Source organism: Pseudoliparis swirei, chromosome 23 (genome assembly GCF_029220125.1).
Source record: "Pseudoliparis swirei isolate HS2019 ecotype Mariana Trench chromosome 23, NWPU_hadal_v1, whole genome shotgun sequence".
Taxonomy (NCBI): Eukaryota; Metazoa; Chordata; class Actinopteri; order Perciformes; family Liparidae; genus Pseudoliparis; species Pseudoliparis swirei.
In genome coordinates this window covers 5,486,305-5,514,081 of record NC_079410.1, presented here as the reverse complement: position 1 = coordinate 5,514,081, position 27,777 = coordinate 5,486,305, and the positions used below count along the sequence as shown (strand labels likewise).

General features: G+C 42.3%; 2 protein-coding genes across 3 annotated transcripts; one reads left to right on the top strand and one right to left on the bottom strand.

The window, feature by feature from the left end:
- Positions 1-687: 687 nt before the first annotated feature.
- Positions 688-10,439, top strand: mafk (v-maf avian musculoaponeurotic fibrosarcoma oncogene homolog K). 2 transcript variants are annotated; one of them, XM_056406802.1, is made up of 4 exons: positions 688-873; positions 1,022-1,233; positions 6,973-7,051; positions 7,136-10,439. In XM_056406802.1, exons 3-4 carry the CDS (start codon positions 7,007-7,009, stop codon positions 7,571-7,573), a joined length of 483 nt encoding a protein of 160 aa, XP_056262777.1. In that variant the 5' UTR covers positions 688-873; positions 1,022-1,233; positions 6,973-7,006; the 3' UTR covers positions 7,574-10,439. The 2 variants fall into 2 exon arrangements, with proteins under 2 accessions (XP_056262777.1, XP_056262776.1); XM_056406801.1 differs by lacking the exon at positions 1,022-1,233.
- A 752-nt stretch (positions 10,440-11,191) lies between these two features.
- Positions 11,192-27,777, bottom strand: tmem184a (transmembrane protein 184a). Its single transcript, XM_056406800.1, has 9 exons — positions 27,363-27,777; positions 26,889-27,110; positions 23,256-23,421; positions 22,378-22,468; positions 20,219-20,294; positions 16,706-16,797; positions 15,170-15,339; positions 14,861-15,058; positions 11,192-12,949 (listed from the first exon to the last, which is right to left on the bottom strand). The coding sequence occupies exons 2-9, from the start codon at positions 27,108-27,110 to the stop codon at positions 12,720-12,722; spliced, it is 1,245 nt and encodes a 414-aa protein (XP_056262775.1). The 5' UTR covers positions 27,363-27,777; the 3' UTR covers positions 11,192-12,719.

Sequence of the window (27,777 nt, the reverse complement as noted above, 5' to 3'; positions counted from 1 at the left end):
CCGAGTCACGAGTCCCGAAACACGTGAGCGATCATCTTTCTGCTCTTCCTCTCTCTCCTTGTTTGAACTGCGCAGCCCATAATGTTTAGAGAGCAAACACGCGGCATCTGTCGGGAACAGGCACTCTGAGCTCTCTTTCTGTCGGATGAATGAACAGGGAGACCCCAGAAGAGGGCCATGCCGACTGCACATATTTACACTCGCATACTTTATTTACCCGGAATAACGTAAAACAAGAGGAATCCTGTGACGGGGCCACGACGCCGCGCATACTTTCCTCCGGGGAAGGAATGCTGCTGCTCCCCGAGTCACACGGAGGGAGGAGAGCTGCTCATGCACTCTGTTTGAATACCATGTTCCATGAAGGAGTCTCCTTATCGGAGGAGGAGGAGGGGGTGAGGAGGAGGGGGGGGGGGCTAAGAGAGGTTATGACTTTCCTTTTTTGAAAAGCATAACGCCGCATGAGCGGACTTTGTATACGGATTAGTTTTGTAAAGTAAGCAAAAGCAGCTCGGCCAGCAGCAGCAGCAGGCTCTCTACCTTCTATTTATGGCCTAAGCCCCCCCCCCCCCCCATCTCATCCCCCCCTCCTCCATCCCCCTCCTCCCCCCTGCCCAAACTGACGTCAGCAGAAAGTTATTTTCATGAATGGAGGGGGCGGGTCACGAGGAATCGGTGACGTGAGTGCTTGCGGAAGCAGAGCGTGGAATGTTGGTACATTGTTGTTGTTTTTTGTAGTGAATATTCAGTCCGAGGATCCGTGAGCTGGACGCTTCACGCCGGTCGGGTCGAGTTACTCCGCCGCGCGGGTCGGAAAACCTACTCCGCCACTGTTTTACGGATCACGGTCCACAAATACCCGAGTCCACAGAGGTGAGGTTGCGCGCGTGTGTGTGTGTGTGCACGTGTGTGTGTGTGTGTGTGTGTGTGTGTGTGTGTGTGTTTGCGCGTGTTTGTTTTTCTTCTAGGAAGATATTTTGACATCACTTTCTTTCTTTTTTTATTGCACAAATTGTCACAGTGACATATTGGCGCGCGCAGGTGGGATTGTGTTGGAGCGCGCGCGCCACATGTCACGCAGGACGCGGTTCTGATCCCGGTTCCGAGAGTTGATGTTGACTTTGTGGACCGTTTCAGTCGCGTGGACACGTGTTGTGTTCGAGGGACGCAAAGCCCCCCAAAAAGAGCCGCGCTCTCGGCTTGGATTGGTCGCGTGGGGGAAGAAAAAAAAAAGTAAGGACAAAGTTTACAAAAATATAAATATTTTAATGAACAGCTTATTTTAAATAGACTATTTTTTGCTTTTTTTGTGCAAATTTAATTAATAGTATTTTTTAAACAAATTAATCTTTAATTCCACAAATAAAACAGGAATCTATGTTTCATGAAGACACATGATACATATAAATCACATACTATGAGTAGAGTAATGTTAATTATAATGTTAGCCTGCTTATTAAGTATTGCTCAGCGGAAACAGAGCCAGTATAAATACTTGTTGTAAGATTATTATTTTTTAAAGCGGTTTTGGTTATTTATAGCTTTCTGTCTGACCCTCTCATAGCTTTTGATTTTTGGGAAACTGGAATGAAACACACTCCCGCCTCCCCGGATTAATCACGGAGAACATATTCTCACATCCCTTTTGAATTCTGCCTCTGTTGCTGTTTTCAACGCGGGATTTAATTTCGGCTTCTGTGATGCTAAACACCAGCAGCCTCCCTCTGACATTAGACACAACACGTGGTCTGAGGTTTCGGCATGTGGGACAAAGGGCACGATGTGGAGCGAGACCACCGGGGAGGGGGGGGGGGGGGGACTGGCCTCCACAGGGGAAACAAACAAATCACTATTTATCTTATCTTCAAAGCTTATGACATGAGCGAAGATAAGGAAACGACGTCCTGCTACAGATGTTTTATTTATAATCATCTGATAATAACACAACTTTACCTCAGAAATAATACTGCTTGCTTATATATAAAAAAATGTATCGAGTAACTTGACTTCTGACCTTTTTATGGTCCGTTGTGATTAATTTCTGGGACACATTTGTCTCTGAGTAACTTGTTACCTTCGCATTGAAAATGCCGGAAGGTTATGTTTTGATCGCCGTGTATTTATTTATTTATTTATTTATTTGTATGCGTGTTATTCGCAAAACTCAAAAAGTATTGAACCGAATCGCATGAAATTTGGTGGGATGATTGTTTATTATCCGGGGACCAGTTGATTAGATTTTGGGATCGATCGGGTCATGGAAAGGTCAAACTCTTTTTTTACCATAGCACGATACATTTTTGTCCAATTGGCATGCAACTAATGCCAAAATGTTCATAATTCAATGCCCAATCTTGTGATATGCGAAGGTATGCACTCTACCGAGTGCCCATTCTAGTTTCACTTGGATTCGAGAGGCGTTTGTGGTCCCCTGTTGTCTTCTGGTGCACGGCGTCTGTCACGAGGTCAACGTGTGGTTCAATCCCCACAGTGATGATGTCTTCCTCTAATGGAGAAGTAACAGTGGCTGACTCATCTTATCACCACAACAGTGACAAGGCACAATAAGGAGAACCCCGCTCCTCTGAAAACACAGGACAGTGTCGTTGCCGTCACACATATAGGATTTCTCTTTTCGAGCGCCGGATGAAAGCGTATAACGTTCCTGTGGTTGCGTGTCGTGACAGTGACATCGCTGTGGTTAAAGCCATGCTGTGACTCACGGTGAAACACGCTCACCACCATGTGTGTTGCTCCTCTAGCTGAAATAAAAAAAGAGATGTCAAGTCTTGAGTATCGACTTTGGAAGCCAGTGAGCGGAACATGGCAAACAGAGTGTAAACAGGCCAATCAGAGACGGCTGTGTGAACAGGCCTGCTGTGCATCTGACGGTCACATGGTCTGCCACCCACTCATGTATTTGATGTGTCGTGTTATTTGGGAAGGCCTTGTTGTTGTTGTTGTTGTTGGTTCCCACTGGGGCCGACTTGCTAATTTGAATTTTTTTTCTTTTTTTCTTGTACATCTTCCTGATTGCACAGAGACTCAAATTGCACATTGGCGGCAACACAAACGAGCAACATTCATAATTAATGCGCTGCTGTGACATCTCGTGTGACCTTTTGCACGGGTCTCAGATAGCTCTGGATTGTTCTTATTATTATTATTAACAGTATTTTTACCCTTCTTTTTTGATTTTGGTACATCTCGTTAGAAAAAGCGACGTGACGTATGCTTTTATTTGAAGATGGAATATTATCATGTTCCTATTATTCACACATTACTGGAACAGGTGTATCCTTTTGTTAAGTTTTTTTGCATTCTTGACATTTCTTTTTCATCCCCGGGTGGGACAATATCTTTGCTCAGATATTCCGTGAGTCCTCCTCCCTTTCCGCACAATACCTCAACCGTGTACTTGTACTTTTCCTTCCTCCCCAGTGAAACAATGGGATTTTCCAGGAAACGTCAGACGGACAGGGTGTGATTCCCTGCCGCTGGTCGCCGCTTTTTCTCTTCCCAGTAAACAGCGTGTGACTCACCGCTCGGCTACGCTCTCCAGCTCCTTCACATATTATCCCACCGAATGTGCTGCGCTATGGGGGAAAGAGAGCAGAGACCAATCCCTCCATCACCCCGGAGAGAAATGCCAGAAAAGCGAGCACTTTTTTTCTTCTTCTCTCTCTCTCAGGAATGCATCAGGCTGTCAAGGGGCAGCAACACGCCTGCTTTCTGCTTAACCTATACTCCCAAATTAAAAGAAAAAAAGAGAAGATAAACAAAGAGTCCAGAACAGCCGACTCTGCATTTATCACTGCAGCATGAGCGCATATAAGTCTTTGATAGGCTGTTTATTTTCGGAGGAGGCTGCAGCACACAGTCACCTGCTGTTATGAAGTTGACCAGATGCCTGACTTTAAAAAAACAGCATGAACAGATGATATATAGATTCATTAAACTGACTTTGCCTCATGTATAGATTTTGTGCATGCACTTTTTCACGAATGTGCTCATTAAGAGATGGGGCGGATGTAAAAGTCAGTCTTATCCCGGGTTCTGAGAATATTCTGTTCTCAAAAATAACCCTGAAAGGGTCCGTTCATCTTCAAAGTAATGTGTACACACAAAAGAACAAAGTAGCCAGTTTACCAGACACCACTCTGCTTTCAAACATCAAATAAGACCCGTGCTTCAACACGGCCATGAGACCCGAGTAAAGCATTTGTAATGGACGGTTAGTTAAGGAGTGTCACCCCGTGGCTCTAATCTGCTTCTTTTTCTTTTAGACACTTTGTCATAATTCTGTGATAACATCGCGGTTAATAAATACTGCTCCTCGGGTTACCGGCCATCAGTGTCATTCATCAGGATTTATTTTAGACTCTCATTCCTGACTTCCACACAGCCTCCTTTTTGATTTGTCCGGCCTGCAGGAGAAAGATGTGAGACGCGTCTGAATTCCAGACATTTTGTGAATATTGCAGCCGTTGTTTTACAAGTGTCTGACCCCCCAATGTGTCCGAGTGCATGGCGGGACACATTCACACAGAATGTTCCTCCTTCAGTGAACACCGGGTTGCGCATGAGGGTTTGCGCATGTGTGTTCACTCAGGAATGTGGTTTTGTTCTTTTCCCCGCCATCTGTGTGGCTTTTTTTTTCCCCTTTGAGGTATTTTTTTTTCTCCCAGACTCCTTTTGATAAACCCAAAGAGTTGTTTTGACGAAAGTGAGAAGCCATGTAGTAAAATAAATCTCGTCTGAGTGGCAAAAGCTTAAACAGCGGATTTGGCTTGTGTGATATAATTGCTGTTTTTCCACTGAGGAAACTTTGGCATCTTGATCAGGAAAACATTGTCTCTCCCTGTGAGTTGCAAAAAAACATAAGCACATGCTTAGAGAATTTCAGGGAAACAAGCTGGGGGCCCCTTGTATGAAGAGAGCGGGGCCCCACACCACTTTTCCATAATCTTTGCAAAGAAATATACCAGAGCCAACACCACTTAAATTATGCTGTTTTGGCTATCACATCGTCGAGGAACATATTTCAGCTTTTATTTCTTTCTCATCTCAATTATGCAATTTCTTGCTCGGCATGTTTTTTTTTTTGGGGTTGCAAAAAAGAAAAAAATCAATGAACTACACCAGAGAGAGCAGCAGATGTTCTCTGGATGTCTAAACATGAGTTTATGTGGCTCTGGGTTTAACTGCTCCACGTATTTCTGATTTGTTTTTCTTTGGTTTATTTGATAAAGGACAGCGCACATTAATAAAAACATTTCTGTAAATCTGCCAGAGTTAGCCAAGAGGCTATTGTTCATCTGTAGTCCCGAGAGGCAGATGTCATAAAACAATATTTTATTCATCCGTTTATTTTCCAATTCAGGAAAAATCTTTGTGTTTTGGTGTTGAATTTAAGAAACAGCATCACAAGAACAATGACTAATGTTCAGGTCGCATCAAAGATAGAACAATACGATGTTTTTTCTATCGACTGCACCATTTCTTGCGATAAGGAACTTTAATTGAACAGTTGCAAAGTCCTTAAATAGCAACATAGCCAAAAGGATGTACACACGCCCAGAGTATGCTCTCACATGAAGGCTGCAGCTCAGAATGTGTGCCCTCTTACTGGAGGTATCACTTATCGCTCGCTTACTTAAATTGTTTAGCTGGCAGAATTGTGTGTCAGCACTGTGGGCTAAATATATCCCGCAGAGTTAAATAAGGGCATAGAGCAGCTCAGGAAAGCCCAGTGTAAGAGGATCCAACCAGCAAGACACAGGCCTAAGTCCACAGACTACATTGTCTCGCAGCAAATAATACACCGCTGACTATAAAGGAAAGTATTTCTCTGTGACACTCTATCTCCAGGAATGTGCACATGCGTATCTACCGCCCTGTAAAGTTCAACATAACTGTAAACGTTGGTCCGTTTTAACGTGAGGAGCGTCCCTGTCGATGGGGAATAAACAATGTACATTAAAGTGGATTTTAGGGACGTAACAGGATGAAGGGACAGATCGAGGCTACAGGATGGCTTTAAAAAAAGTTATCCGCTTCTCATTTGTACTCTGAATTTGTGTCTGTGTTACGGTTATGAAACCTTTTGGTGACCATGTGACTCACACTCCAAAAAAGCCCATTTGCAGGGCGTTTCCATGGCAGCCGTGGAACATGGAACAGGGCACTTGTAGTCGGGCTGGTCTACAGGCCCTGAAATGGAGCCTTGGGTGGGGGTGGGGGGGGGGGGCGGAATGTGTGCCTCACAGGACCACAGGTTTTGGCCGTGGCTGCAGCCCGGTAAGCTGTGCACCTCACTGTGAAGAGGGCAGAGAGGTTCTTCTAGAAAGAGCTTTGATGCAAAGATGTGTGGCGTGAGGCCGTCTGATTCTGAGATTGTTTGGTCTGGTGAACATATCCTCCTCCTCCTCCTCCTCCTCCTCCTCCTCCTCCTCCTCCTCCTCCTGACACGCGCTTGTGTTAAACGGGCTCGTGCTGCCCCCTGCTGGCAGCAGTGGCCCTAACACGCACACATGCATGTTGACACGTGCCATAAAACTGGAATGTTGTTGTGTCTTTAAAGTGAATGTGTGGAGAGAAGTGCCGATATTATGTCAGAATCTGTAATATAAGAAAGAAATATGCGTTAATGTGTTATCATATCATCAAATACTACCATTTTTAGTAATTAAAAAGTACTTTTTAAAAACATAATGCCCCTTCTGTGATCTCGAATTACATGTTATTTCGTTATTATTTTTGATAGATGTGTAAACAGCATTTTAATGTTAAAAAACAGAGATACTTTAAATCATATTATGCATATCATATTTATAACTAAATGATCTCTTTAAAATCTTAAATGTTATGGAAATACTGAATGTCAGTACAGCAGTTGAATAAAAGTACTTTGTGACTTTCCATCACTTTTACATTGTTTTTATGTTATGATTTCTTCTTTCCACTTCTCAGTGTGTCTTCTGTGAGATTCTGGCCAGTTGTCTGCATGCAGGGAATGACGACTAATTTCAAGACGAGCAAAGATTTAAAGGTGAGTGAGAAACGGGAGGAACGTGACCGTCGCCAACATCCAGACACGCCCTCCGTTCCTCACCCCGTTGCTCACGTGCTGCAGGTCAAGAAGGAGCTGGGTGAGAATGCCCCGGTGGTCAGCGACGACGAGTTGGTGGCCATGACCGTGCGGGAGCTCAACCTGCACCTGCGCGGGCTGACCAAGGATGACGTCGCCAAGCTGAAGCAGCGGCGGCGGACCCTGAAGAACCGCGGCTACGCCGCCAGCTGCCGCGTCAAACGCGTCACCCAGAAGGAGGAGCTGGAGCGACAGAAGATGGAGCTGCAGCGCGAGGTGGACAAGCTGGCCCGCGAGAACGCCAGCATGAAGCTGGAGCTCGACGCCCTGCGAGCCAAGTACGAGGCCCTGCAGTGCTTCGCCCGCTCCGTGACCCGCGGGCCCCTCTCGCCGGGCAAGGTGGCTACCACCAGTGTCATCACCATCGTCAAGTCCTCCAACCACAACAACGCCAGCCCCACCCCGTTCTCAACCCTCGCCTAGTGGGTTCTGGGTCTGGGCTCTCCTTCCTTCCCCGGGTTCGGACCCCAGCCTGAACCCACTCATCCTGTACTGAGAGGACGCTCAGGAGTTAGACTGAGGGATGAGATAAGGGGGGGGGGGGGCTCTATGTGCGTTATGCTGCATTCACAAATCTGTCTGTCTCCTTTTGTCTTTATTACGCAATCTACACTGTCTGTGCACTGTGCAAGCTGCTCGCCCCCCCCCCCCCCCCCCCCCCAGCAGAGTTCTGGGCATCGGCGACCACGTCAAACATGACTAAGCAGAGATTGGGCTGCCGTTAAGCATACATGAAGCACTTGAGTAGTACCTATGAGGCGGTAAAGCTGATGCCAAAAGGACATTTCCCTCCAAGTACAAGGGTCTCGATGTCAATTGAGCCTTTGAAGCTGCCTTAAAGTGATCGATACAGATGTGTATAGATTACGTGCATGTGGTTTGACACAGAGGATTTATTGTTCCAGCGTTGAGGTCAGGTGGAAAACCTCTTCACAGCTTCAGTTGCCAGCGGTCTCCCAACCAGATGCCTTTTTTCAAAAAGAGCCAGCCAAACAACAGATGTGTCCACTGATTAGCTCCTCTAAGCAGTTCAGGCACCTGTTGGAGGCACCTGTTGGAGGCCCCTCACGGCACTCCGGGGTCCGTCAAGAGCACTGCATTATGCAGATTGAAGACTGACCAACTTTCGACTGAAGGCCTCTTACTCGTGATGTGCTGTTGTTCGTATTTGTTGTCCGTGTCGGCATTATTTAGGAGTTGTGAGGTGTTTGAAAAGTTAAAAAAACTCTAATTGGCCAAATTTTAAATGCAAGCCTTTGCTAGGACTTGTGTTATATTAGAAAAGATGGCCATTTATGCCATTTTTTCTTCTTTTTTTTTAACCTTAAATGTGCCTTTGCTAGAGCTCATTCATGCAACGCTTGAGGAATCGTTGGATTTGTCCGAGGGGCTGAAAAGCGTCGTTTCAGACATGGGAGGTTCTTCTGGTATCTTTGTGGCCCTTTGACGACAGAACGTAGTCACAACTGCTGCTCTAATATTTTTTTTTAAAGCAAAAGAGGTGAATACTTGTTTTATATAGATTGGAAATGCCATTTAATTAAAACGGGCAGATTTGGGAAGAGTACGATGTGGAATTCGAACAAGATGAATGAGCATTTGTTCGGATTCAGAAGATCCGACTTCAGCCATCTTCTGCCCCCGTAGAGCACTAAAGGAACCGTTAGGATGCGGTTGAAAAAAAAAAAAAAAAATCCTCGAATTAGAGTTCGCAGACAGAAGGCAATCTTGCATTTCTGAAGTTAGCCGGGCTCAATCGCATCGTGATGATAAAACGTGGTGCGAGGTCGAGCCTCACGTACCTCGGGACGGTGGACTCCGATACGTATGCCACAGCACTTACTGGGTTCTGGTGTGCATCTTTCCCCCCACGCGCCGCTCTTTGGTAGGTAATCCATATTGGATGCAGTCATAACGAGAGTGGTCCTTACAAGTGAAATGCAATTCAACTTTCTTCCTGTATATTACAGACTACCGAACTGATGAAGCTCCCACTGCCTCCTTTTTGTTGCTTTACGTCGACAACTCCCGTCCAAATAAGAAATCATTCCAACTGCCGGGTCACGAGAAGTGCTGTGGCCGGCGTCGGCGACTCTGAAACAGGAGTAACGCTTTTTGACACGCTCTTCTGCAAGAGAACTCCCGACGGCCATCTCTAGAAATGGTGATGTCACGACAACTAAATGCATTAAACTCCTTCCTCCCGTTGCGAGATATCTAAATATGAAATTCACGCTTTTTAATTTTTTTTTTTTTTTACAGGGGATCCATTCCTAATTTGGAGTGAAGTCAATATAGATTGTTCATGTCAGGATTTAATCTTGGCTAAGAGGACATGATTTTTTTTTTTATCCCTTGTTCCACAGCTGCGAGGAACAGCTGGGGGACGATGCTGCTGTACAACCTGCTGCCATTTGTTAGCAGGAGCAATGCTGCGTTCTCACTTTTTGTATTTTCACTTTGTTTCTACATTGGTTCATCCCATGTTCTTTTCCTGATAGTTTTGTATGCATATACAGTATAAAATATATATATATTAGAGATTTTTCTATATTTATGTCTTCGACTAACCTGGGAGTGGTGTGATTATGTAATCAGTCAATCTATGTTGACGCTGACCTTTTTCTAAATAAGTTGTATTCACAATGACAAAACTATTTTCATAACTTTAATCACATTTGTCTCGTCATCGGACCGTGACCGAAGTTAAATAGAGGCTGCAGCTAATTATCTGGAAGTCAATAATTAACAGTTAAAATAAACAAGGAAATGACATTCTGACTGCAAGTTCTCCGACACATTAGTTACTTCATAACTTGTACATCTATTATAGTATTTTTATGAACATTGTTGGGCCATTAGATAAAGAATAAATGAAAACATTTATTCAGAAAAATAAATAATCTATAAACATAATCTGCATAGTCTGTTGTTGTAGATGATGTAACGCTTTTATAACCTCTAAAAAAAAACATCCCGGAAAATAATTCCAAAGCTGCTAAAAAAAATGTCCACTCTTTGTGTCAAGATAGTCTGAAGAATATATGCATCGATAAATACATACTACATGTTTGAATGAGTCAATTTACAAGACAATACTGCTCGAAGCATTAGTGAGCTCTTGTGGTAAAGTATCAAAACTAAATGCTGTAAATTTAGGCATTTGTATATTTAAGCCCATATTGCTGTATTCAGATCCAAGGTTGATGCATTCAGGCAGCACATTTTTTAAATAATATAAACTGTAGGAAGTATACTATTCCGTCCCGTAATAAAAAGACAAAACCTCTCCAGGTGAATTCATTCTTTGTTGTTAATCCTTCATCCAGTGCGAGCCAGCACAGGTCTACTCAAGCTCTAACACACTTAGGCTAGTTTACCACAAGCAAATATTCTGATAATGTACATTTTCTACAAGCCACTTTTATGCTGAATTGTAAGCAGATGTGTAAATAACCATAAATTATACGGGCGAGAAGAAGCAGAAACATTACCTAACACGGATAAGTCTCTTCCTGCAGGTGAATCTCGTTATCCAACCAAGTATAGTGGAGCCGTTTATAGACATCAGTGGTTATTCGACATGTTTATGAACCATAACAATGCAAATGCATGGAAATGAGGTTTCTTGTGCAACTCGACTATGTATTCAAGGTTTTAATTTAAAAATCTGTCCATAAAACCCGTCTGATTAAATAAGACCAGCTTCGCCAGTTCAACAACCTACAGTATTCAACTTTAGACGTGTAGAGTCAGTTTTAGTACTCTAGATTAAAATGAGGTTTTTACTATAAATTCAGAAGAAGCTCCATAATAGAAGGAGTGGAGCATGTATAATAGCGTTGTGGGTGAAAAACATTACATGTTAGTTTAACAGAAGCGTTTGTATTTCGATGTTCATGGTTTCCTGTTTCTAGTCTCAAAACATGTTGAGGCCAAACAAAGATCATAATAAGGCAGCATAAACTGAGTATGTACCCATAACAAAGTCATCACTCTGCGCATATATATTTTCTAATTTATTTCATTGAATAAAAAAAAAACATCTAAATTATTTTTATTTTACAGTCATTTATTTACATGTTTTCTCAATGAACTACCCTCATGTACAAATAAAGTCTATTTGTTTCTACTCTTGATTTTAAAGAATGGTATTATTCTAAAAATTTGTCTTTTGGGGTTTTGGTTTTTTCAAATAAAGCTTTTGATCTCCTCTAGAAGTGCAGACTCACTCGGTTCAAGTTACACAAAACAAAAATAGGACTAAAGACACAAAAGTTAATTATATTCTTGAACCCAACATTGATTTCAGCTTTCCCAGAAAGACAGCTATAATTGGCACAAGGTATGAAAATGCAAACAACCCATGAAAAAAGTCGTTTCCAATAATGTACTTAAGCTTTACGTCTCCCATGTCACATCAACATAGCATTTCTAAATTTAAAAAAACTAAGCGGGAGAAGAAACTACAAAGTCTCTCCACACACACACACAAATTTGTTGAGCTACTTCTCCACCACACAGAATATCTGGTTGTCTAAAAAATAAAATAAAAAAACACATTAAAATCTTCCCAATTTAAAATCCAAAACAGTTATTTTTTAAAATAAAAACAGAAAATATGATTTACACCAATCAAATTCGGTGTACGCTTCATAATCCCTGGGACATGGAATCATAAAAACACAAATAATGATGTGAACAGGTTCTGCCAAACACTGACGAAACAAGGCGGTAATCGAACGGCTGTCTGGTTGCACTGAATTAAAACTCTTTAGCATGCTGGGAAAAATTAACGAGAAGACTAGAACCCCCACTTTGGAGGAGACGGGTTCATCCAATTTGTCCTCGCCACGGCGAATACAAAAGGACGGCGAAGTGGTACAGCCTGCGGTTTGAAGTGCCCGCTCCAAAACGAATGAGTCTCCGTTCAAAAAAATCGTCCCATTTGTCAGGAAACCGGGCCTTGGGAAACGCTCGGCACACACTTCAAACAAGCAGATGCGAGAGACGGTCCATAAAGTGTCATTCCCAGCCACCGCTGGCTTCCCCCGCTTCCCTCTCGAAGTCACATATTAATAACGTCCTCTTTGAAAGCCGACATGAATCAGAGGGAACGCACTTCAGGGCGGCCGGAGAACGAGCGCCGGCACAATGACCGAATCAGAAAGTTACGACGGGGGGGGGGGGGGGGGGGGGGGAACATGCTGAAGATGCAGCGGCTTGATTTAAAGAAATTGCACATGCTCCAGATGTCTCCCGATACCGTGAAGGTGACACGTCGTCTTCCTGAGATTATTACCAAAGGAGATGAAGACAGGTGAGTTCTCTGGTCGTTGAGCTATGCATTTTAAAACTACTATTACATTTCTTCCTCCTCTCGCTGCTTTAATTTATTCATTAAAACAGGACAGAAGCAAGCAGTCCATCTTAAATACGAGGAACATGACAATGAAACACCTGGATTCAATCCAGCTCTGTGCGATACAGCTGTTTCCCCAGGGGGTCAGAGATATGGGTGGCACGGACCCAAACATCTGGATCTTGCTGGATTAAAAGAGAAAAAGGGCTATAATTCATCATCAGAGGTGATCAGCATGAATTTGTCAGACTTGCGGGAGCTCTTGCTGCCCGCGGCCACTTTCCCGTTGTTGCTGGGCTGGACGACCTCCTGCGTGGACTGCTGGGTGTACTGCTGGTAGGCTGGGGAGAAGTTGTGGATGGCATCTTGCACCATGTCTGCTGGGTTTATGGTTTCCTTCAGACCGCTGGAGATGCTGTGCATTGGCGGCTGGTTTTCTGTAGGAGCAAAAGGAGGTTAGGGAGGTGATCGATTAGATAGTCATGCACGGACTGCGATGTCGGAGCTTTAAATGAAAGGATGGCTCGACAGTTACTTCCTGGAGTTTCCTTCGGTTGCCTGGCAACTTTTCGCAGCCCAAAAAACAGCCCAGCGTCGTAGACCTTGTATAAAACTCAGAATTTCGGTTTTGAATAAATGGAAGAAATACAATATAATGCATAAAGTGCTGATTTAGAGGTGTAGATAAAACATTAAAAAACGAGATATGTCATAAAAAATTATAATACAGTAAATTAATATTCCAGAACAAAATGTTTTTCCCGTGTTTTCCTCCATAAATGACTTAATGACATGTCAAATTAATTTGGTTTATCAATTAATTATCTTTTTGGCAAGCTGGTACTAAAACTAACCTTTGTGAAACATTATAGCTGTAATATTTGATTGGTAGGTAAAAAAAATAAAAATAATTAAGCATGATGTCTTTCTTTCATCATGGACTTCTTCACTGTCTGCAGTTCATAAATTGACCAAACACACAATTCAGCCACAGGCATCCTCCTCACTGATGGTCCCTTAGCCCCCCTGCTGGGACCCAGGTTGGATTTTGCCCACAACTGCAAAAAAATAAAATAAAAAGTGGGCCAACATCCACAGCCTTCCATTTCAGGGTCACCGGCAGTGCCGTCTAGATCGGCTTATGGAGGTGGCAAAGAGAAGGGCAAGGTGGGGTTGTGGGTGGAGTGGGTGGGTGGGTATCCAGGGCACTTAGGCGCTCTGCTGAGTCTCTCCTTACTGGCGACTCTCAGAGGACTGAAGCAGAGGGAGGGTGAAGCAGAGGGAGGGTAAACCAGAGGTCTGGTTTTATCTGCAGTCACACACAACACCTGAGGGTGGGTGTGCACCAGCTGAAGTTCAGTGTGAATGGCGTCAAAAAGTTCCGTTGCAGTGGGGAATAGATGACTGGAAAAAGAAAGTAAAACAAATGAAATAATAAAGCCGTCAAACACTTCGAAGAACCATTATTATACTTTAACCAATCCTTCTGTCCCTTCACCTCCCCGAGGTTTCATCTTGATAATAAAAGAAGTGATATCAAGTAGAGGCATTAAGGTTCCAGCTCTCCTGATCACCTCCAGAGCGGCTGCGTGTTCAGCAGCTCCGGGGAACACCGGGTTTACTGCAGCGGGGGAACATGATGGATATCGCCGCGGAAGGCTCTTCCCGTGGCTTCCATTCGTCTTTTTACTTGCAAGCAGCGCTGATGTCAAAGGGGTGCCGCTCCCTCACGGTTTCACATTTTGTTTCGCACTCACCATATATCACTTATATTTAATCACCATTAGGATTCTGAATGGCTGACGTACTCCTCTTCAATGCTTTTTGAATCTCCTGTAACACCAGTATCGACTTTCTTTCGCTGGCGTTGCTCCAATTCTAATAGTTTTAGATGTTTCAGTATGTGAATTTATATCCTGTTTAGAGAGTGTTACTTATGTTAATACAACGAAAAAGCGACACCCCCCCAATGTATGATCAAAGTGGACCATCATTCAGCACACGTGTGTAAGAACGTTTGTTGAATAGGGCATTAACTTTCCTTATTTCTCTCAAAAGATTTATAGAAAATAAAGATATTTAAGAGAATATTGCTGCATGAGACCCTCCCAACCTGCAAGACACTGATTATGACAGCACTACATTTATTTAAAGTACAACCGTGGAACCATGTGGACATTCAGGTGGAGCATCAGGTAAAACAGAGAACTTTAAAAGTCGGTTTGACTCGACTAACCGGCTGCCAAAAGCTCAGGAATGCAATCACTGTTGCTCACACTTCCAAGCCAGTGTGAGCCTTCATTCTGTGGGGGAGAACCGGAGGGGGGCAGGAGGTGACGCACACTTACCCGACACGTCCAATTTCTTCTCCTGGTAGACGGTGCAGGTGAAGGCGTATCGGAGGGCGATGGCAGCAAAGAACATTTCGATGCAGATGATGAAGTTCTGCCAGCCCGCTGCCACGGTGCCGGCGCCGACCTCTTGTCCATCGATGAAGAGCACGTTGGGTATGACCTCGCAGCGCTCCAGGATGGCGAGGAGCATTCCTACAACAACAACAACAAAAAAGCAGTTAAAAAAATAAAATAATAATAATAATTCAGAAACGCATACTTTTATGTACGGACACAGAAAAAGAGCGACCGGGTGAAGCTCACCTTGCCAGAAGGATAAGAAGATGACGGATTTGATGGTGAGGAATTTCAGCACCGGTTCGTACGGCCGGAGCAGGTCACTGGTCGCGAAGAAGAAGAGGAAGAGAGCGTAGAGGGCCAGGCTGACGGAGAAGTTGTAGATGATGGAGATGTAGAGGTATCCTCCATTTATGCTGCGCAGAAACGGAGACAGGAAAGTCACGTCATTACAAATTTGGGCAAATCATATGACTTCCATATCTTTGACAACCATCATTTATTCATGTTTTTTTTATCCATTTATTACTTTGGGCTGAATGGAGAAAAAGAATGGCAGCTAAAATGCCATTTTTTAAACTGGAAGTACAGCCCTGTTATCCTCTTACATGAAACATTTATTAGAGCCCGTTTGTCCTCGTCCTTATTCCCAGGATGCATTTGGTAAACAGGCGGACTCGTCTATATTTCATTGTCAGGCTGCCTTTCTACCCTCTTTGCATTCCAGAGAGCTTCTCTGAAGCCTCAGCTGTGACTACCCTAATTACTCCCATCCATAGTGTGCATGGTTGGCTAAAAGCGTAGAAGTAAACAATCAGCGAATAATCCGGGTCTTGCCACAGGGCTTAAAGAAAGACATGAAATAAGACAAGTTATTTATGCCTGAGAATTTTTTGCCTGCTAATTTTTTGCTGTTGATGTATATGGAGGAATAAGAATTTAAGTCTCGTCGATCTTTTAGCTCGATAGTAAGAGGGAAATTATATCCAGCTGATAGTCGCGAGCCCTTGTTGAACTCGGTGCTTCTTCGTAGTCATTAAAAATAATAAAAAACACAAAGCGTCACAGCTGAATCTTCAGAAAGAGACGCTGAGCCGAGAGGCGCCGAAGAGCACCTGAAGAAATATCAGGCAGTTTATGGGCTGCAGATTTTTATAGCTTTTGATTACACGCTAAAAGACAATTTTATTGATTCATTACCCTCTCTATATTCTTTTGGGACCCTTAGAGTCTCATCTGGTACGCGACCGCAAATACACGAAAATTTGAGTTTGTCAGTCTGCAATTTGCCTCCCCGTCTTTGTACCGCATTCAGAGTAAAAGGCATGAAATTAAACAATCCATCTTCCTTTAGAATATTGGGCTTTACGGAGTGCAGCATACAAAACGAATTAAAGTGTCTTCGTGTCAAGACACTTATTACATCTGGGAAAAAATTATTAGGAAATATAGTTTCTTTAGTCCATATATAAAATAAAACCTTTCATTACTTTTTGCAATACCAACAACAGCCAGAGGACGTGACTATGTGGGACACGACTGAGACGAGCTGCAGCAAAGTACCTGCAGACTCCCACAGGAAACTTTGATCCCAGCACTTTGTCTGAAATTAAACCATTTAAAATTCGAAACATCTTCATCGTGCCAAATGTGACACAATTATCTTCATTTTGAAAAATTATTTCCATGGAGCACATAAACAGCCCACAAGCCTGCTGGCGATGACATGGACTGCGTGAGATGAATAAAAGAGTGAAATGGAAAGAGGGAGGTGAGGCTCACTTAAAATCTCCGTCGTGATATTTGCCAAAGGCCTGCAGGATGATGGTGATGATGGCCATGATGGGTTTGACGACGCAGAACTGGAGAGTCGCCTGGAGAACACATTACAATTCAGAAAGGAGACACCTAGGCAAGCAAGGACACCACGAAAAGGAAGCGGAGGGATGAAGAGGAGCGGCGGGATCTGTTTTCACGTCTCATAACCTGAAAACATATCTGGAACTGCTCAATGCCAACAAGCAAAACGCTCTTTAAAAGGTTTCATGTAAAAAAAAAAAGAAGGAGATTATATATATATATTTGAGTGTTTTGCTTGTTGGCATTGAGCCAACAAGCAAAACATATATAAACATATATATACAAACATATATATATATAAACATACACATATATATATATATATATATAGTAGTGCAGCACACTCAAATAAGATATAACCAGTTAAACAATAAATATATATATATATACAGGACTGTCTCAGAAAATTAGAATATTGTGATGAAGTTCTTTATTTTCTGTAATGCAATTAAAAAAACAAAAATGTCATGCATTCTGGATTCATTACAAATCAACTGCAATATTGCAAGCCTTTTATTCTGATTTATTGCTGATTATGGCTTACAGCTTAAGAAAACTCAAATATCCTATCTCTAAATATTAGAATATCATGAAAAAGTATACTAGTAGGGTATTAAACAAATCACTTGAATTGTCTAATTAACTCGAAACACCTGCAAGGGTTTCCTGAGCCTTGACAAACACTCAGCTGTTATAAATCTTTTTTTTTACTTGGTCTGAGGAAATATTAAAATTTTATGAGATAGGATTTTAGAGTTTTCTTAAGCTGTAAGCCATAATCAGCAATATTAAAAGAATAAAAGGCTTGCAATATTTCAGTTGATTTGTAATGAATCCAGAATGCATGACATTTTTGTTTTTTTAATTGCATTACAGAAAATAAAGAACTTTATCACAATATTCTAATTTTCTGAGACAGTCCTGTATATTGGTTGGATGGATCTTCTTGCAGTCAAGACAAAAAAATAACCACCTCACGTTATTCCTTTATAAAGCTCCTCTGTTCCTCTCATTTAAATGTTGTCACTACAGCAGCGATCCAGTAGCCACTTAACCTCAGCGATCACTCATGTATGCACCAATGTTGGCAGTACTGGCTTGTCGTGCTTCTCACCTTTTTAATTGAATTAACCGCAAACTGCCTCTAAACTCCGTCTCGTGTTCCTCTGGGAGATTTTGAATCTTTATTAACTGATGTTTTACATGATTCTTTTAACAGTTTTACACGTTGTACTTAATATGTTGTTGTGTCGTTTCCATTTTGCTTGTTGTGTTCTTGTGAATGATTCAGTAAATGTCCTTCTAGGTTAATGGATTTGAATCTCAATGAGACCGGCTGATTACATAAAGATACAATTAAAACAAAAAGATGAATGGCTGCAGCCTTTACTTAAAGGACAGATATGAAAGATGTTTCAATATTGTTCATCCAATTAACAGCAAGTAAGCAAATAAGCATATTTCTGAATGTCAAACACATATTTAAAAGACCTTAATTAAAAAGGTAATTATGAAATATATTGAATGCATCCGTTATGAAAGTTTTAAAAGGGGAACGTCGACCTGCATGCAGTTCAACTCTGGAGGACAGGTGTCCTCTGCGTTGGGTGTTGAAGCCTGAACCAACCAACTTGACAGAGGTCGCTCAAAACTCCCATCCCCGTTGCTGCACTTGAAAGCACCAAACAAGGAGTGTTTGACTTGACTAGCCAGACGGAGGCTCTCTTGAACGGCCGAAGTTATCGGTCGTGGGCTTGAAAAAAATGACATCTGTAATCATTTAGATAACTTTGAGTCTATGGAGGCGACAGGCTGCCACGAGAACAGGAAAAGGGGAAAAGCAAAAACTGTCAGTAGCAAAAGCTTCAAAGCAAATCATCTCCTGACGTGCTTAATATTCCAAACACAAATCATGGTCACGATACCAGTAGATTAAAAGCCAACCACCGTTTCGGCTTCAAATTAATGGATTTAATAACCGCACACAAATCTATTAATATACTTGAGTACGAAGCTGCACGCGAGCGTCAGTGTCAACTGACACAAAATAAATAGCTCTACATTTTAAACTGCTGCATTAAAAGATTGTGTGAATTTAAGAGGACACGCACATCGGTTACGTTCACCAGATTTGACTTTTATTTGGTGAGCAGCCTGCCGGCGTTTCCCCATCACAATACTAAATCATTTCACAGCTTGAAAGGACCCGAAGCATCTTCGTTCTGCTCTGATCTTGCACCACATCAGAGTTCACTTTGCTGGTGGCAACCATCCACATAACTGCTTTTAACATTTCTCTGAGTTCCATTAAACGGAAACTTTGTAGATTGGGTATTACAACACAGACAATTACAGACGCATTGATGTATCTGCCCATGAGGTCACTGCTTGTACTGTCATCCGAACACTTAGCTGTCCACTCCTGCATCTTTATTTCCTGCTTTGAAACTCAGATAAAAACTGATGTCAATACATTGGTTTAATTTTCTACATCAACCGCTTGTGTATTCTGGCTGCTGTTCTTCCCTTTAAAGTCCTAGTGAAATGGAAATAAGAGCGTCTTTAGATTCTCTTGTGTGTGTTTCACACTGAAACGGAACATTAGCATTTGATTGGACGGCTAAAAAGTGGGCAGACTTTAAATTAAGCGCAATATGGTATTCACAGGGGGAAAAAAAGAGGATGAGATTTTTACATGAAATACAAACAAATAGATTTTTTATTATTATTATCTTTGCACATTATTATTAGCGTTGTGATCTATAAAAGTTTCGAAAAAGGCATATTTAATTTGTAACTTGAATTCAAGGAAAATAATTCAAAACACCTTTACTGAATGTCTCCATTTGGGGAGTGAAAGAATATCCTAATCGGGTCATGGGCCCAGCAAACTCCAACAAAGCGAGGTGACAATGGGGGGGGGGGGGGGTTATGCTACAATGTGAAATGTACCGTGCGGCTCTATAATTGTCCTCTAACAAATATCCTCTATACACGATTTGTTTCAGATATGCCACAAGAGAGAACTTGTCGCATTTTCTCTTGAGAAACATTTCACGTGAGATCACAATTCCCCTATATATTTTGTATATATATATTTTTTTAAATCAGCGTTATGCTGGTGCAACATCCCAAGACAATGGGCCAGAGCGCTGCGCTGACAGCTCACATCACCTCTCTGTGTTTATTCTCTCGCCTCAGTTGGTTTTGATTCCCTTCTTCTTTCTTTTCTTAAACCAGAGGATTTTATCCTCTGAAAAGCACACAGACGATTCTAAAAGCGGTAATTTTTAAGCAGTCTGGAGATCTGAGCAGAATGACAATCAACAACGCAACATCGAAGACCGTTTGGCATTCTTATTTCCAGTCGGCGTACATTCATCTCAGTGGTCAAAAGGAGCGTCTCTAGTGAAGAGATGAGCGGGCGAGGCTCACCTGTTTGCAGAATCTCAAGAAGCCGATGGAGTAGCTGCTTCCGGCGAGGCAGCAGGTACCGTACAGACAACTTGACCTGAGAAGGCAACAGGAAGTGATGAGCCGTCCACACGCAAACATTCAGCATCACAAAGCAGAAGCAGGTTAAAGTATGTATTGAGTGACATGTCAAATACAAACACAGGTACTTCGTAGCTACGCCAAGAAACGTGATTGCGTAAATGTTTTAACGTCGTTTCATCAATGAATCAAATAGAAATTGATTTTGTAATTTTTGTATAGGAATCCATAGAGGGACACTGTTAAGTTATAGACAACAAATATATTTAACTGATTAATAGTTATAACCGCTTTATCCAGTTTCTAACTGCTTTAACTCAGTTCTACGCAATGTATTAAGATATGTTCCAAATATTTGTACGACATCATTTACTTCACGCATCCAGGAGCAGAAATATATAAAAAAATAAACTAATAAAATGTACAATGTAAAACATAGCCCAAAATGTCAACAAATTGAGACTATATTATTCCTGGAAAGCGGCCTACGTGACAAAATCCCAACTTGGGAGTTATTTAGAGCTAAATAAAAAACATTAACAAGCTTCTTACACCATATTGTGAGCAGTCAGCTTAATTTTGATTAATTGGCAATTTCGGAATGCGAGTGTTTAGAGAATTAATGAGAAGAAAGTGCAGTAAAAGAAATAAACAAACTGGTGAGACACACTCTGCTGATTGGCTGAGCCTGGAAGAAGCAGAGAGGAGGATTAGGTTTACTCGCCAACCCCTTGCCAATTTTTTTCCTGGGGGGGGACTCATGTTTTCATTTGCACTCTCGGTTTCCTCGCCGGGTCATAATTCTCCGATTTTAATTATTTATATATTAAGCTCTACGACTCGAAGAGTCTACCGTTTCCACTTAGAAACAACAACACAGCTCGCATCTCATCCTCGTCGGCGAGTGAGAGACAAGAGAGTGAAATGAGAGAAGAACTCAACCTGCTGCGTGGGCAGGAGCGCCTCAACCTCTCGGTTGGTATATGCAGCATAAACGCTGCCGCTTTAAAGGCCGCTGTCTCCGGGCATTAAGCACCGCCTCTCTTGGCAGTGCACGCCTGTGCATGATGGAACCTCCGGAGGCTTCCGCTGGGGCCCTTAGCCCCGAGCCCCGCATAGGTTATGACAGCGAGGGCTCCGGCTCAGATCGTCTCCGTGACTCGTCTTGGGGGGGGAAGTCGGTCAACTTGGCTTTCACGACCAAATAGCGTTTACATTTTGTATTTCTATTTGTGATAAAAAAGCATTTTCAAAAAAGGTGTGTCCCGTTTGTTTACAATCCAGAGTTCATTAAAAATAAACATGCATTACATTTTTAATTTTCTAAACGAATACCTGTCAGACAAACACAATAATTGAATAGCCTAATGTCGACACGTCTAATTATGTTAATCGTTTCCATAATTGTAGATTACTGATCATACCCTCGTATGCCGATGAGAGCTTGGTTATTCAGTCAAATTGAATTTGAGAAACAAATTGGGTTTTGGGAGCCAAAGCGTCTCTTGCTCCGTTTTAATTCCCACAGAAGCCGTGTACATCCGGGATGTATTATTGAGGAATATCCCACTTAATCAAGTTCATTAATGGGAACATGACATATTAAACTGAAGCTTATGTTGATATTTATCAGAAAAGGAGTAGGTCAAATTGCGGAGACCATGTTTCTAACACGCTAACAACTAAACTGTGCGATCTCATTAATACATGCTCGACCTGAACCTCAACACGCTACAGAACTATCCACAACATTTGAAAACCCTAGGGCGTGTTACAACGAGGCAGTGCACCGATTTCTTCCTGAAGCTGTAGAATGCACCGTCACCGGCGTCTTAAGAACATGAGCACACGCCGTCTGAGGCCGGTCACGAGCTCCAAGATAAAAGGATAAGATTCACAGATTAAGAACGTACTCGCTTCTTGCTCTGCCACGGTGTCGCTCACGGCAAATGATAATTCAAGGACGCACCTTGCACCTTGTGGGAAGACAAAACCATAGCGGAATTTGTCCAAATTGAGCTAAAAAGGGAAGATAATCTTCAAGCTGATACCAAACCAAAGCACTGTGTACGTGTATGAATTGGAAGGAGGGCACTCACTGGATGGACTTCCCTCGGAGCTCCGACATGATTCCACTCTCTCCTCCCAGATACTCAAAGGACAGGCTCAGGAAATTGTAAATGACAAACGCTGCAACAGAAAGAGAAGAGTTACTTCTTAAAATCCATGTACAATGACATGATTTTTTAAATCATACATCCACACGGGTTTACTTCATAAAACCCATGAACCACGGCATGTTTTTTTTTAAATTACACATCCACATGATAAAAATAATTAGTCTTACTTTTTGGAACAATAAAAGTTTCAGTCCTTTCATTAAGACGCTTCCAAGGGCTCTGTGTCTTGGAAACTCCTTCCTAATCCTTTGTTGCTATTTAAAGAGGGATTAAATGAAGCTAATGGTGTCCAGCCGAGAGAAGGTTCATTATGTTTTAGCCGCTGCCGCTGGTGCTGTTCCAGTCATAATGCCTTCTGATGCGCTGCATTTATCAATCTGCCACAAAATTGGCCTGCAAACTGTAAACTAATCTCCTGAATAATGTATTTTCTAATTCCCCTTTTCTTAAATTACTTGCAACCCATTTTGCATATGATTCACCTCACCAATGGTGAAGTACAATGACAAAAGGAAACTGAACTATAATATTTGAATCTTGAAAATCATTGCAGATTTACCAATACATTAAGAAAACGTACATTATATATTCGTTTCTTCTCATTTTCAAAGTGCAAAAACTGGGACACAAAAAAAAGATGTTCCTGACTCCTCCTAGAAGTACAACGCCTCAAATCAAGAGGTCCATCTACAGAACAAACCAGTTTGGTCGGTTCCTTGTCGATCATTTCCTGGCAGCCGTGTAAAAAAAAAAAAAAGTGCAAATAGTGTCGGGGCGAGCGTTCTCGTGAGCCGTACCTTCGTAGCAGTCTCGAACAGAATCAAAGTAGACGTAATACTGGTCGTTGCTGATGAAGAGCAGGCTGAGCCAAGAATCGAAGGCATAGACTGGCACAATGAACAGGATGCGGATGATGTAGCGCTGCTCATTGGGGACGGTGTAGGACCGAAGGTGTGTGTAGATCTGAAAATACAGAAGCAAAGCATGCGGACAACATAAGTAAACAAGAACCATTCCTAATTCCCTGTTAAGAGTCATTATAGATTAAACAACGAGGTAACTGAAGAAATAAAAAGTAGAAACTGACATACTATAGCAACAATGCAAACGCAACATAAACCGCGTGGCTGTGAACGTGATGGATCCTCAACAATCAAAAATGTTCTTTCATTTATTTCATCTTGTATCGACTGCTCTGTGCGATCCGTCGCTATGAAACACGGCGGCAGGGGTGAATAAAGTCAAGGGAGATCACTCGAGTCCCATTTTCAATGGTGCCAAAGACATTCCAGCCTCTTTCCTGTTGGCCACACCTATTGTACAACAATAACTTCAGATACAAGCGCAGACAATATGAACACACACACATGCAGTTTAGATATGTCGTGGTGGAAGTAATTAAAACACTCCTTCTGATGCACATGGTTTATTTTGTGTGCGAGTTATTTTACTCGGCCCTGAACACCTCAGAGATCAATTATCTGGTGATGTGGCGTCTGTAGACGGCATTGACCCGGCAGCCAACACCGCTGTAAAGAATCTCGGCGTTATCTTTGATCGGGACTTGTCCTTTAAGTCTCACGTGAAGCAAATCTCAAGGACGCCGTTCTTTCATCTACGTAATATTTTTAAAAATCTGACACATTTGGTCTCAAAAAGATGCAGAAAAGCTGGTTCACGCGTTCGTTACTTCTAGACTGGATTACTGCAACTCCTTATTCTCAGGCTGCTCTAATAAGACTCTTAGGTCCCTCCAGTTGATCCAGAATGCTGCCGTCACTATAGTCTGCTCAATATAAATGCATTTGTTTTCCCGGCTGTTCCGAACCGAGAGTCCTTAACCAGGGTGAGAACCGCGCCGTGACCCGTGTGCATCGTTACGCCTTTATTCTTTAGTCATGGCTAAATAAACACATGATATAATGATTTTTAAATTCCTTGTAATGAGTGTTGAGTTAATCCATTCTGGCATCAAGCAAATCCAGCACTTAACAATCTATATGTCTGCAGCGAGCGCTGTCAAACTGCACCCTCTTATGTAACACCAATATGACCGCAGCTAATCTCAACAATGTTAACACATCAAAAACAAAGCTGTTGCAACATAAATCTGAAGGAAAACAACAACACCTCTGAGCCAACGACAACATGGAATAGAAATACTTGAATGCTCTATAAGCCAGTGAATCTAATGCATGCTTGCGTTACTAAATTCATATCTGACTAATGCTCATAGGATCTCTTCAACCAAACAATTAGCATATTTAATAGGAAAACCTATGAAATAGTTTCATCAATGTCCCTCTGCAGATTGTTTATGTAGCGCTTATTACAGACCAAAACGTATAGTGAATTTTATTGTGATGCCACGAACGTTGCAATCTTTTTCAAGTAGTGACTGAGGACTCATAAAGCGCCCATGTAAAAAAAAAATTACAAAATTAGAACAAATGTAATCGCTAACCTACTAAAAGTTTCTCAGCGAACCAAGATGCTGACGACCTATTAGTTAACTTAAGAAAGTCAACAGATTGATAAAACAATGAATGGTTTAGTATATTGAAGGAATATTAACGATTGTAATGATGGTTATTTTTCAAGCGAAAATGACAGACATCTCTAATTTCTCAAATCTGATGAGTTCCTGCTTTTCTTTTTAAGTTTTGGACTGTTTGCAAAACGAGAAATACGAAGACATCAGCTCGGACGTCAATGCAAATTGCTTATTTGGGTGGGTGTGACCATTTTAATTTCCAAAATCCCTCATTCGTAAAATAAAACTAAACAACATCCAGAGTCTCACTCTGCTAGACGCATTGGGCTTGATTAAATGCCCATTAAAGCCTGATTACTGCGAGGGCGGGGGGTGTGCGTGATGCATTTGGCCATCTCTACGTGTGAAGTGAAGCAGACCGGAGACTAATGTCCTCAATTTACCTGAAAAGCCAGAAAAGCCAACGACATCCTTCTTGACTCCACACAGCTGACCCGACAGTACTGCACAGTCGTTTGCTGAATAATGGCTTCAAGTCGAGCTCGGATGCATTTCTGCATCGGCTGCCAGGAGACATGGAGGAGCCACCATTTCTAACACAATAGGCATCACTGTTTAATCCATATATGTACCTAAATGTGCCATGCAGCCCACCATGAGAGTACACTGTTGCTCTTAATCCAGAATACAAGTGCAAAGGCTCAAAAAGCATTGCCGACTTTACAGCAGAGAGGATGTAAGGTCATCGTCTTTCCTCGTTTAGTATTCAGAAGGTGAGTTTGGGAGTCTATAGCAATCCTCTAGAGCAAAGTCAGATGAAACACCAGCAGCATTGCAACACTAGACCTGTAGATCATTTTATTCTCCCCGTGTCCGAGGAGATGCCCGTTGCAAACACCTGCTTCATCTATTCTCCCTGCGGTTTGGCTCGCTATTTATTTCTTCAATTAAAATGTCTCTTGTTTGGCCAAACGGGTACTGTATTAAAAACGATAGAAACCAATTTGCTGGATATCGAGTCCCGAACCCCTAAACACAGATTGTTTTCATACTCACAGGCAGCAACATGTTTATGCTTTGTAGAAAAAAAGGTACCAAAAGAATAACAACTTGCATTAATCACACTAAAATACAGACAGTTATGACTGCGTAGTGTTGATAATAAATACGATCCAGGCGTACGACTTGGATTGATTCGGTCTCAATTCCAGGGTTATACAATCGACTAAAACTGTGAAGTATAACATCTGTACGCCATTAAAACCACAGCGAGCAAGACGAGACCCTCATCCTTTATACCGCTGTAAATGTTATCTCCATATCGAATTGATTTCCCTGCTGATAATACACGGCACCCTATTGCTCTCTACCAATGATAAAACCATAATGATAAGCCATCATCTGCGCAGTGGGTAACTCGCCCACACAGGAGTCATTTATTCTTCCTGATTCTCTCCCACTCAAACATACAGCGAGTGAGAGCTGTGTATTTATTGCCCTTTTAAAAATCAGCTCAAGGATTTTCCATTTTAATCTCATAGTCGACTATAAACTAAGCAAAACGTTCCCAACAATGTATGCGAGGAAGTGCAAGCACACAGCAGAGAGAGAGAGAGCAATACCTGCCTGGAATACTTTCTGACTAGATGAGACACATGCCAGGGCGAGTATGGAAATAAGCGGTGTGCGCTGAGACAATGAGCTCACGACGCCGTGCTGTCAGGTAATCATCCTTTGTGGATATAAGAGCGTGTTGTGTCTTTTGGCACGGCGAGGTTCAATGTGTCATCAGGCAACCGTCTGTGATTACATTTACACCACCGAGTGCAATGCTTCGAGGCCCTCGGCTATTTGTAATCACTCGTGTTATGCGGTTGAGGGATTGTCCTCCAATATTTTCTAAATATTCTTGATGATTAAGCGGAAACAAACTCACCTGGTGGCATGTCATGAGCAAGGCGGACCAGACGAATATCCCGGAGAGGGCCTGAGCCGCCAGTGTGTTTAAAAACATGTAGTCTTCTCTGAGGGAGCCGTTGCTCGTCCGGATGATGGTCATATTGGAGAAGTCAGACTGGTCTGGGATGATCAGTGCATCCAGGTTAACAATGGAGCCGTTCTCGGCTGATGAATACTTGGGCTCCAAAGACATATCCATCTGAAACAGATGAAGGCGAAAAGAAAACACACACACACACACACAGTGTGAAACTTACAGGTTTCACTGAATGTTACGTAATGATGTCATACAGCCTGCTGTGAAGCCAACACAACTTTGATTGTGTTGTTATAACAAACACTTATTTATTAATTAATTATTCTACTGTAGATGTATATGAAAGACTACAATACCGCAGTTTAAATCCTCATTGTGTCGATAGGTTTTCTTTACAGTCAACACTCGGCTCACCTTGTCTCGGAGAGGGTGGACGCAGATTTATCCCGTTTAGATGGCAGGCTACGGTCCAAAACGTAATTATAGGATTAACATGGGGAATAAACTCGCCTTTCAGAATAGACAACCGACCTAATTCACGGCCATGTACAGACGCCTCGCCGACATTATTATCTCAGACGGGTTCAACCAGCCTGGACTTCCTTGTTTGAAACAGGTGCCTGACCTCGTTCGAAGTCCACAAACGCGTCGAATAAAAAGACTCAAAAAAAAAGCTCGAATAAAAAAGAAACGTGAGAGTTTCGTGGTAGCTTGAAGTGTTTCCTCAGAAAAAAACCAGTGGAAAAAGACTTGACTTTAAAAAGTAAACGACGAGCTTTTCCAATGTTTCTTTGAAAGGCGAGTCGGAGGCGCAGCAGAGAACAGGTTG

What these genes read in the sequence shown, in the direction of transcription:
- mafk (XM_056406801.1), top strand. Translation starts at nt 7,007, where the DNA reads ATGCAGGGAATGACGACTAATTTCAAGACGAGCAAAGATTTAAAG. An exon ending in AGACGAGCAAAGATTTAAAG is followed by an intron (nt 7,052 to 7,135) that starts GTGAGTGAGAAA and finishes CACGTGCTGCAG; the next exon opens with GTCAAGAAGGAGCTGGGTGA.
- tmem184a (XM_056406800.1), bottom strand. Translation starts at nt 27,110, where the DNA reads ATGGATATGTCTTTGGAGCCCAAGTATTCATCAGCCGAGAACGGCTCC. An exon ending in TGCTCATGACATGCCACCAG is followed by an intron (nt 23,422 to 26,888) that starts GTGAGTTTGTTT and finishes CTGTATTTTCAG; the next exon opens with ATCTACACACACCTTCGGTC. An exon ending in CTTCTTATCCTTCTGGCAAG is followed by an intron (nt 15,059 to 15,169) that starts GTGAGCTTCACC and finishes TTGTTGTTGTAG; the next exon opens with GAATGCTCCTCGCCATCCTG.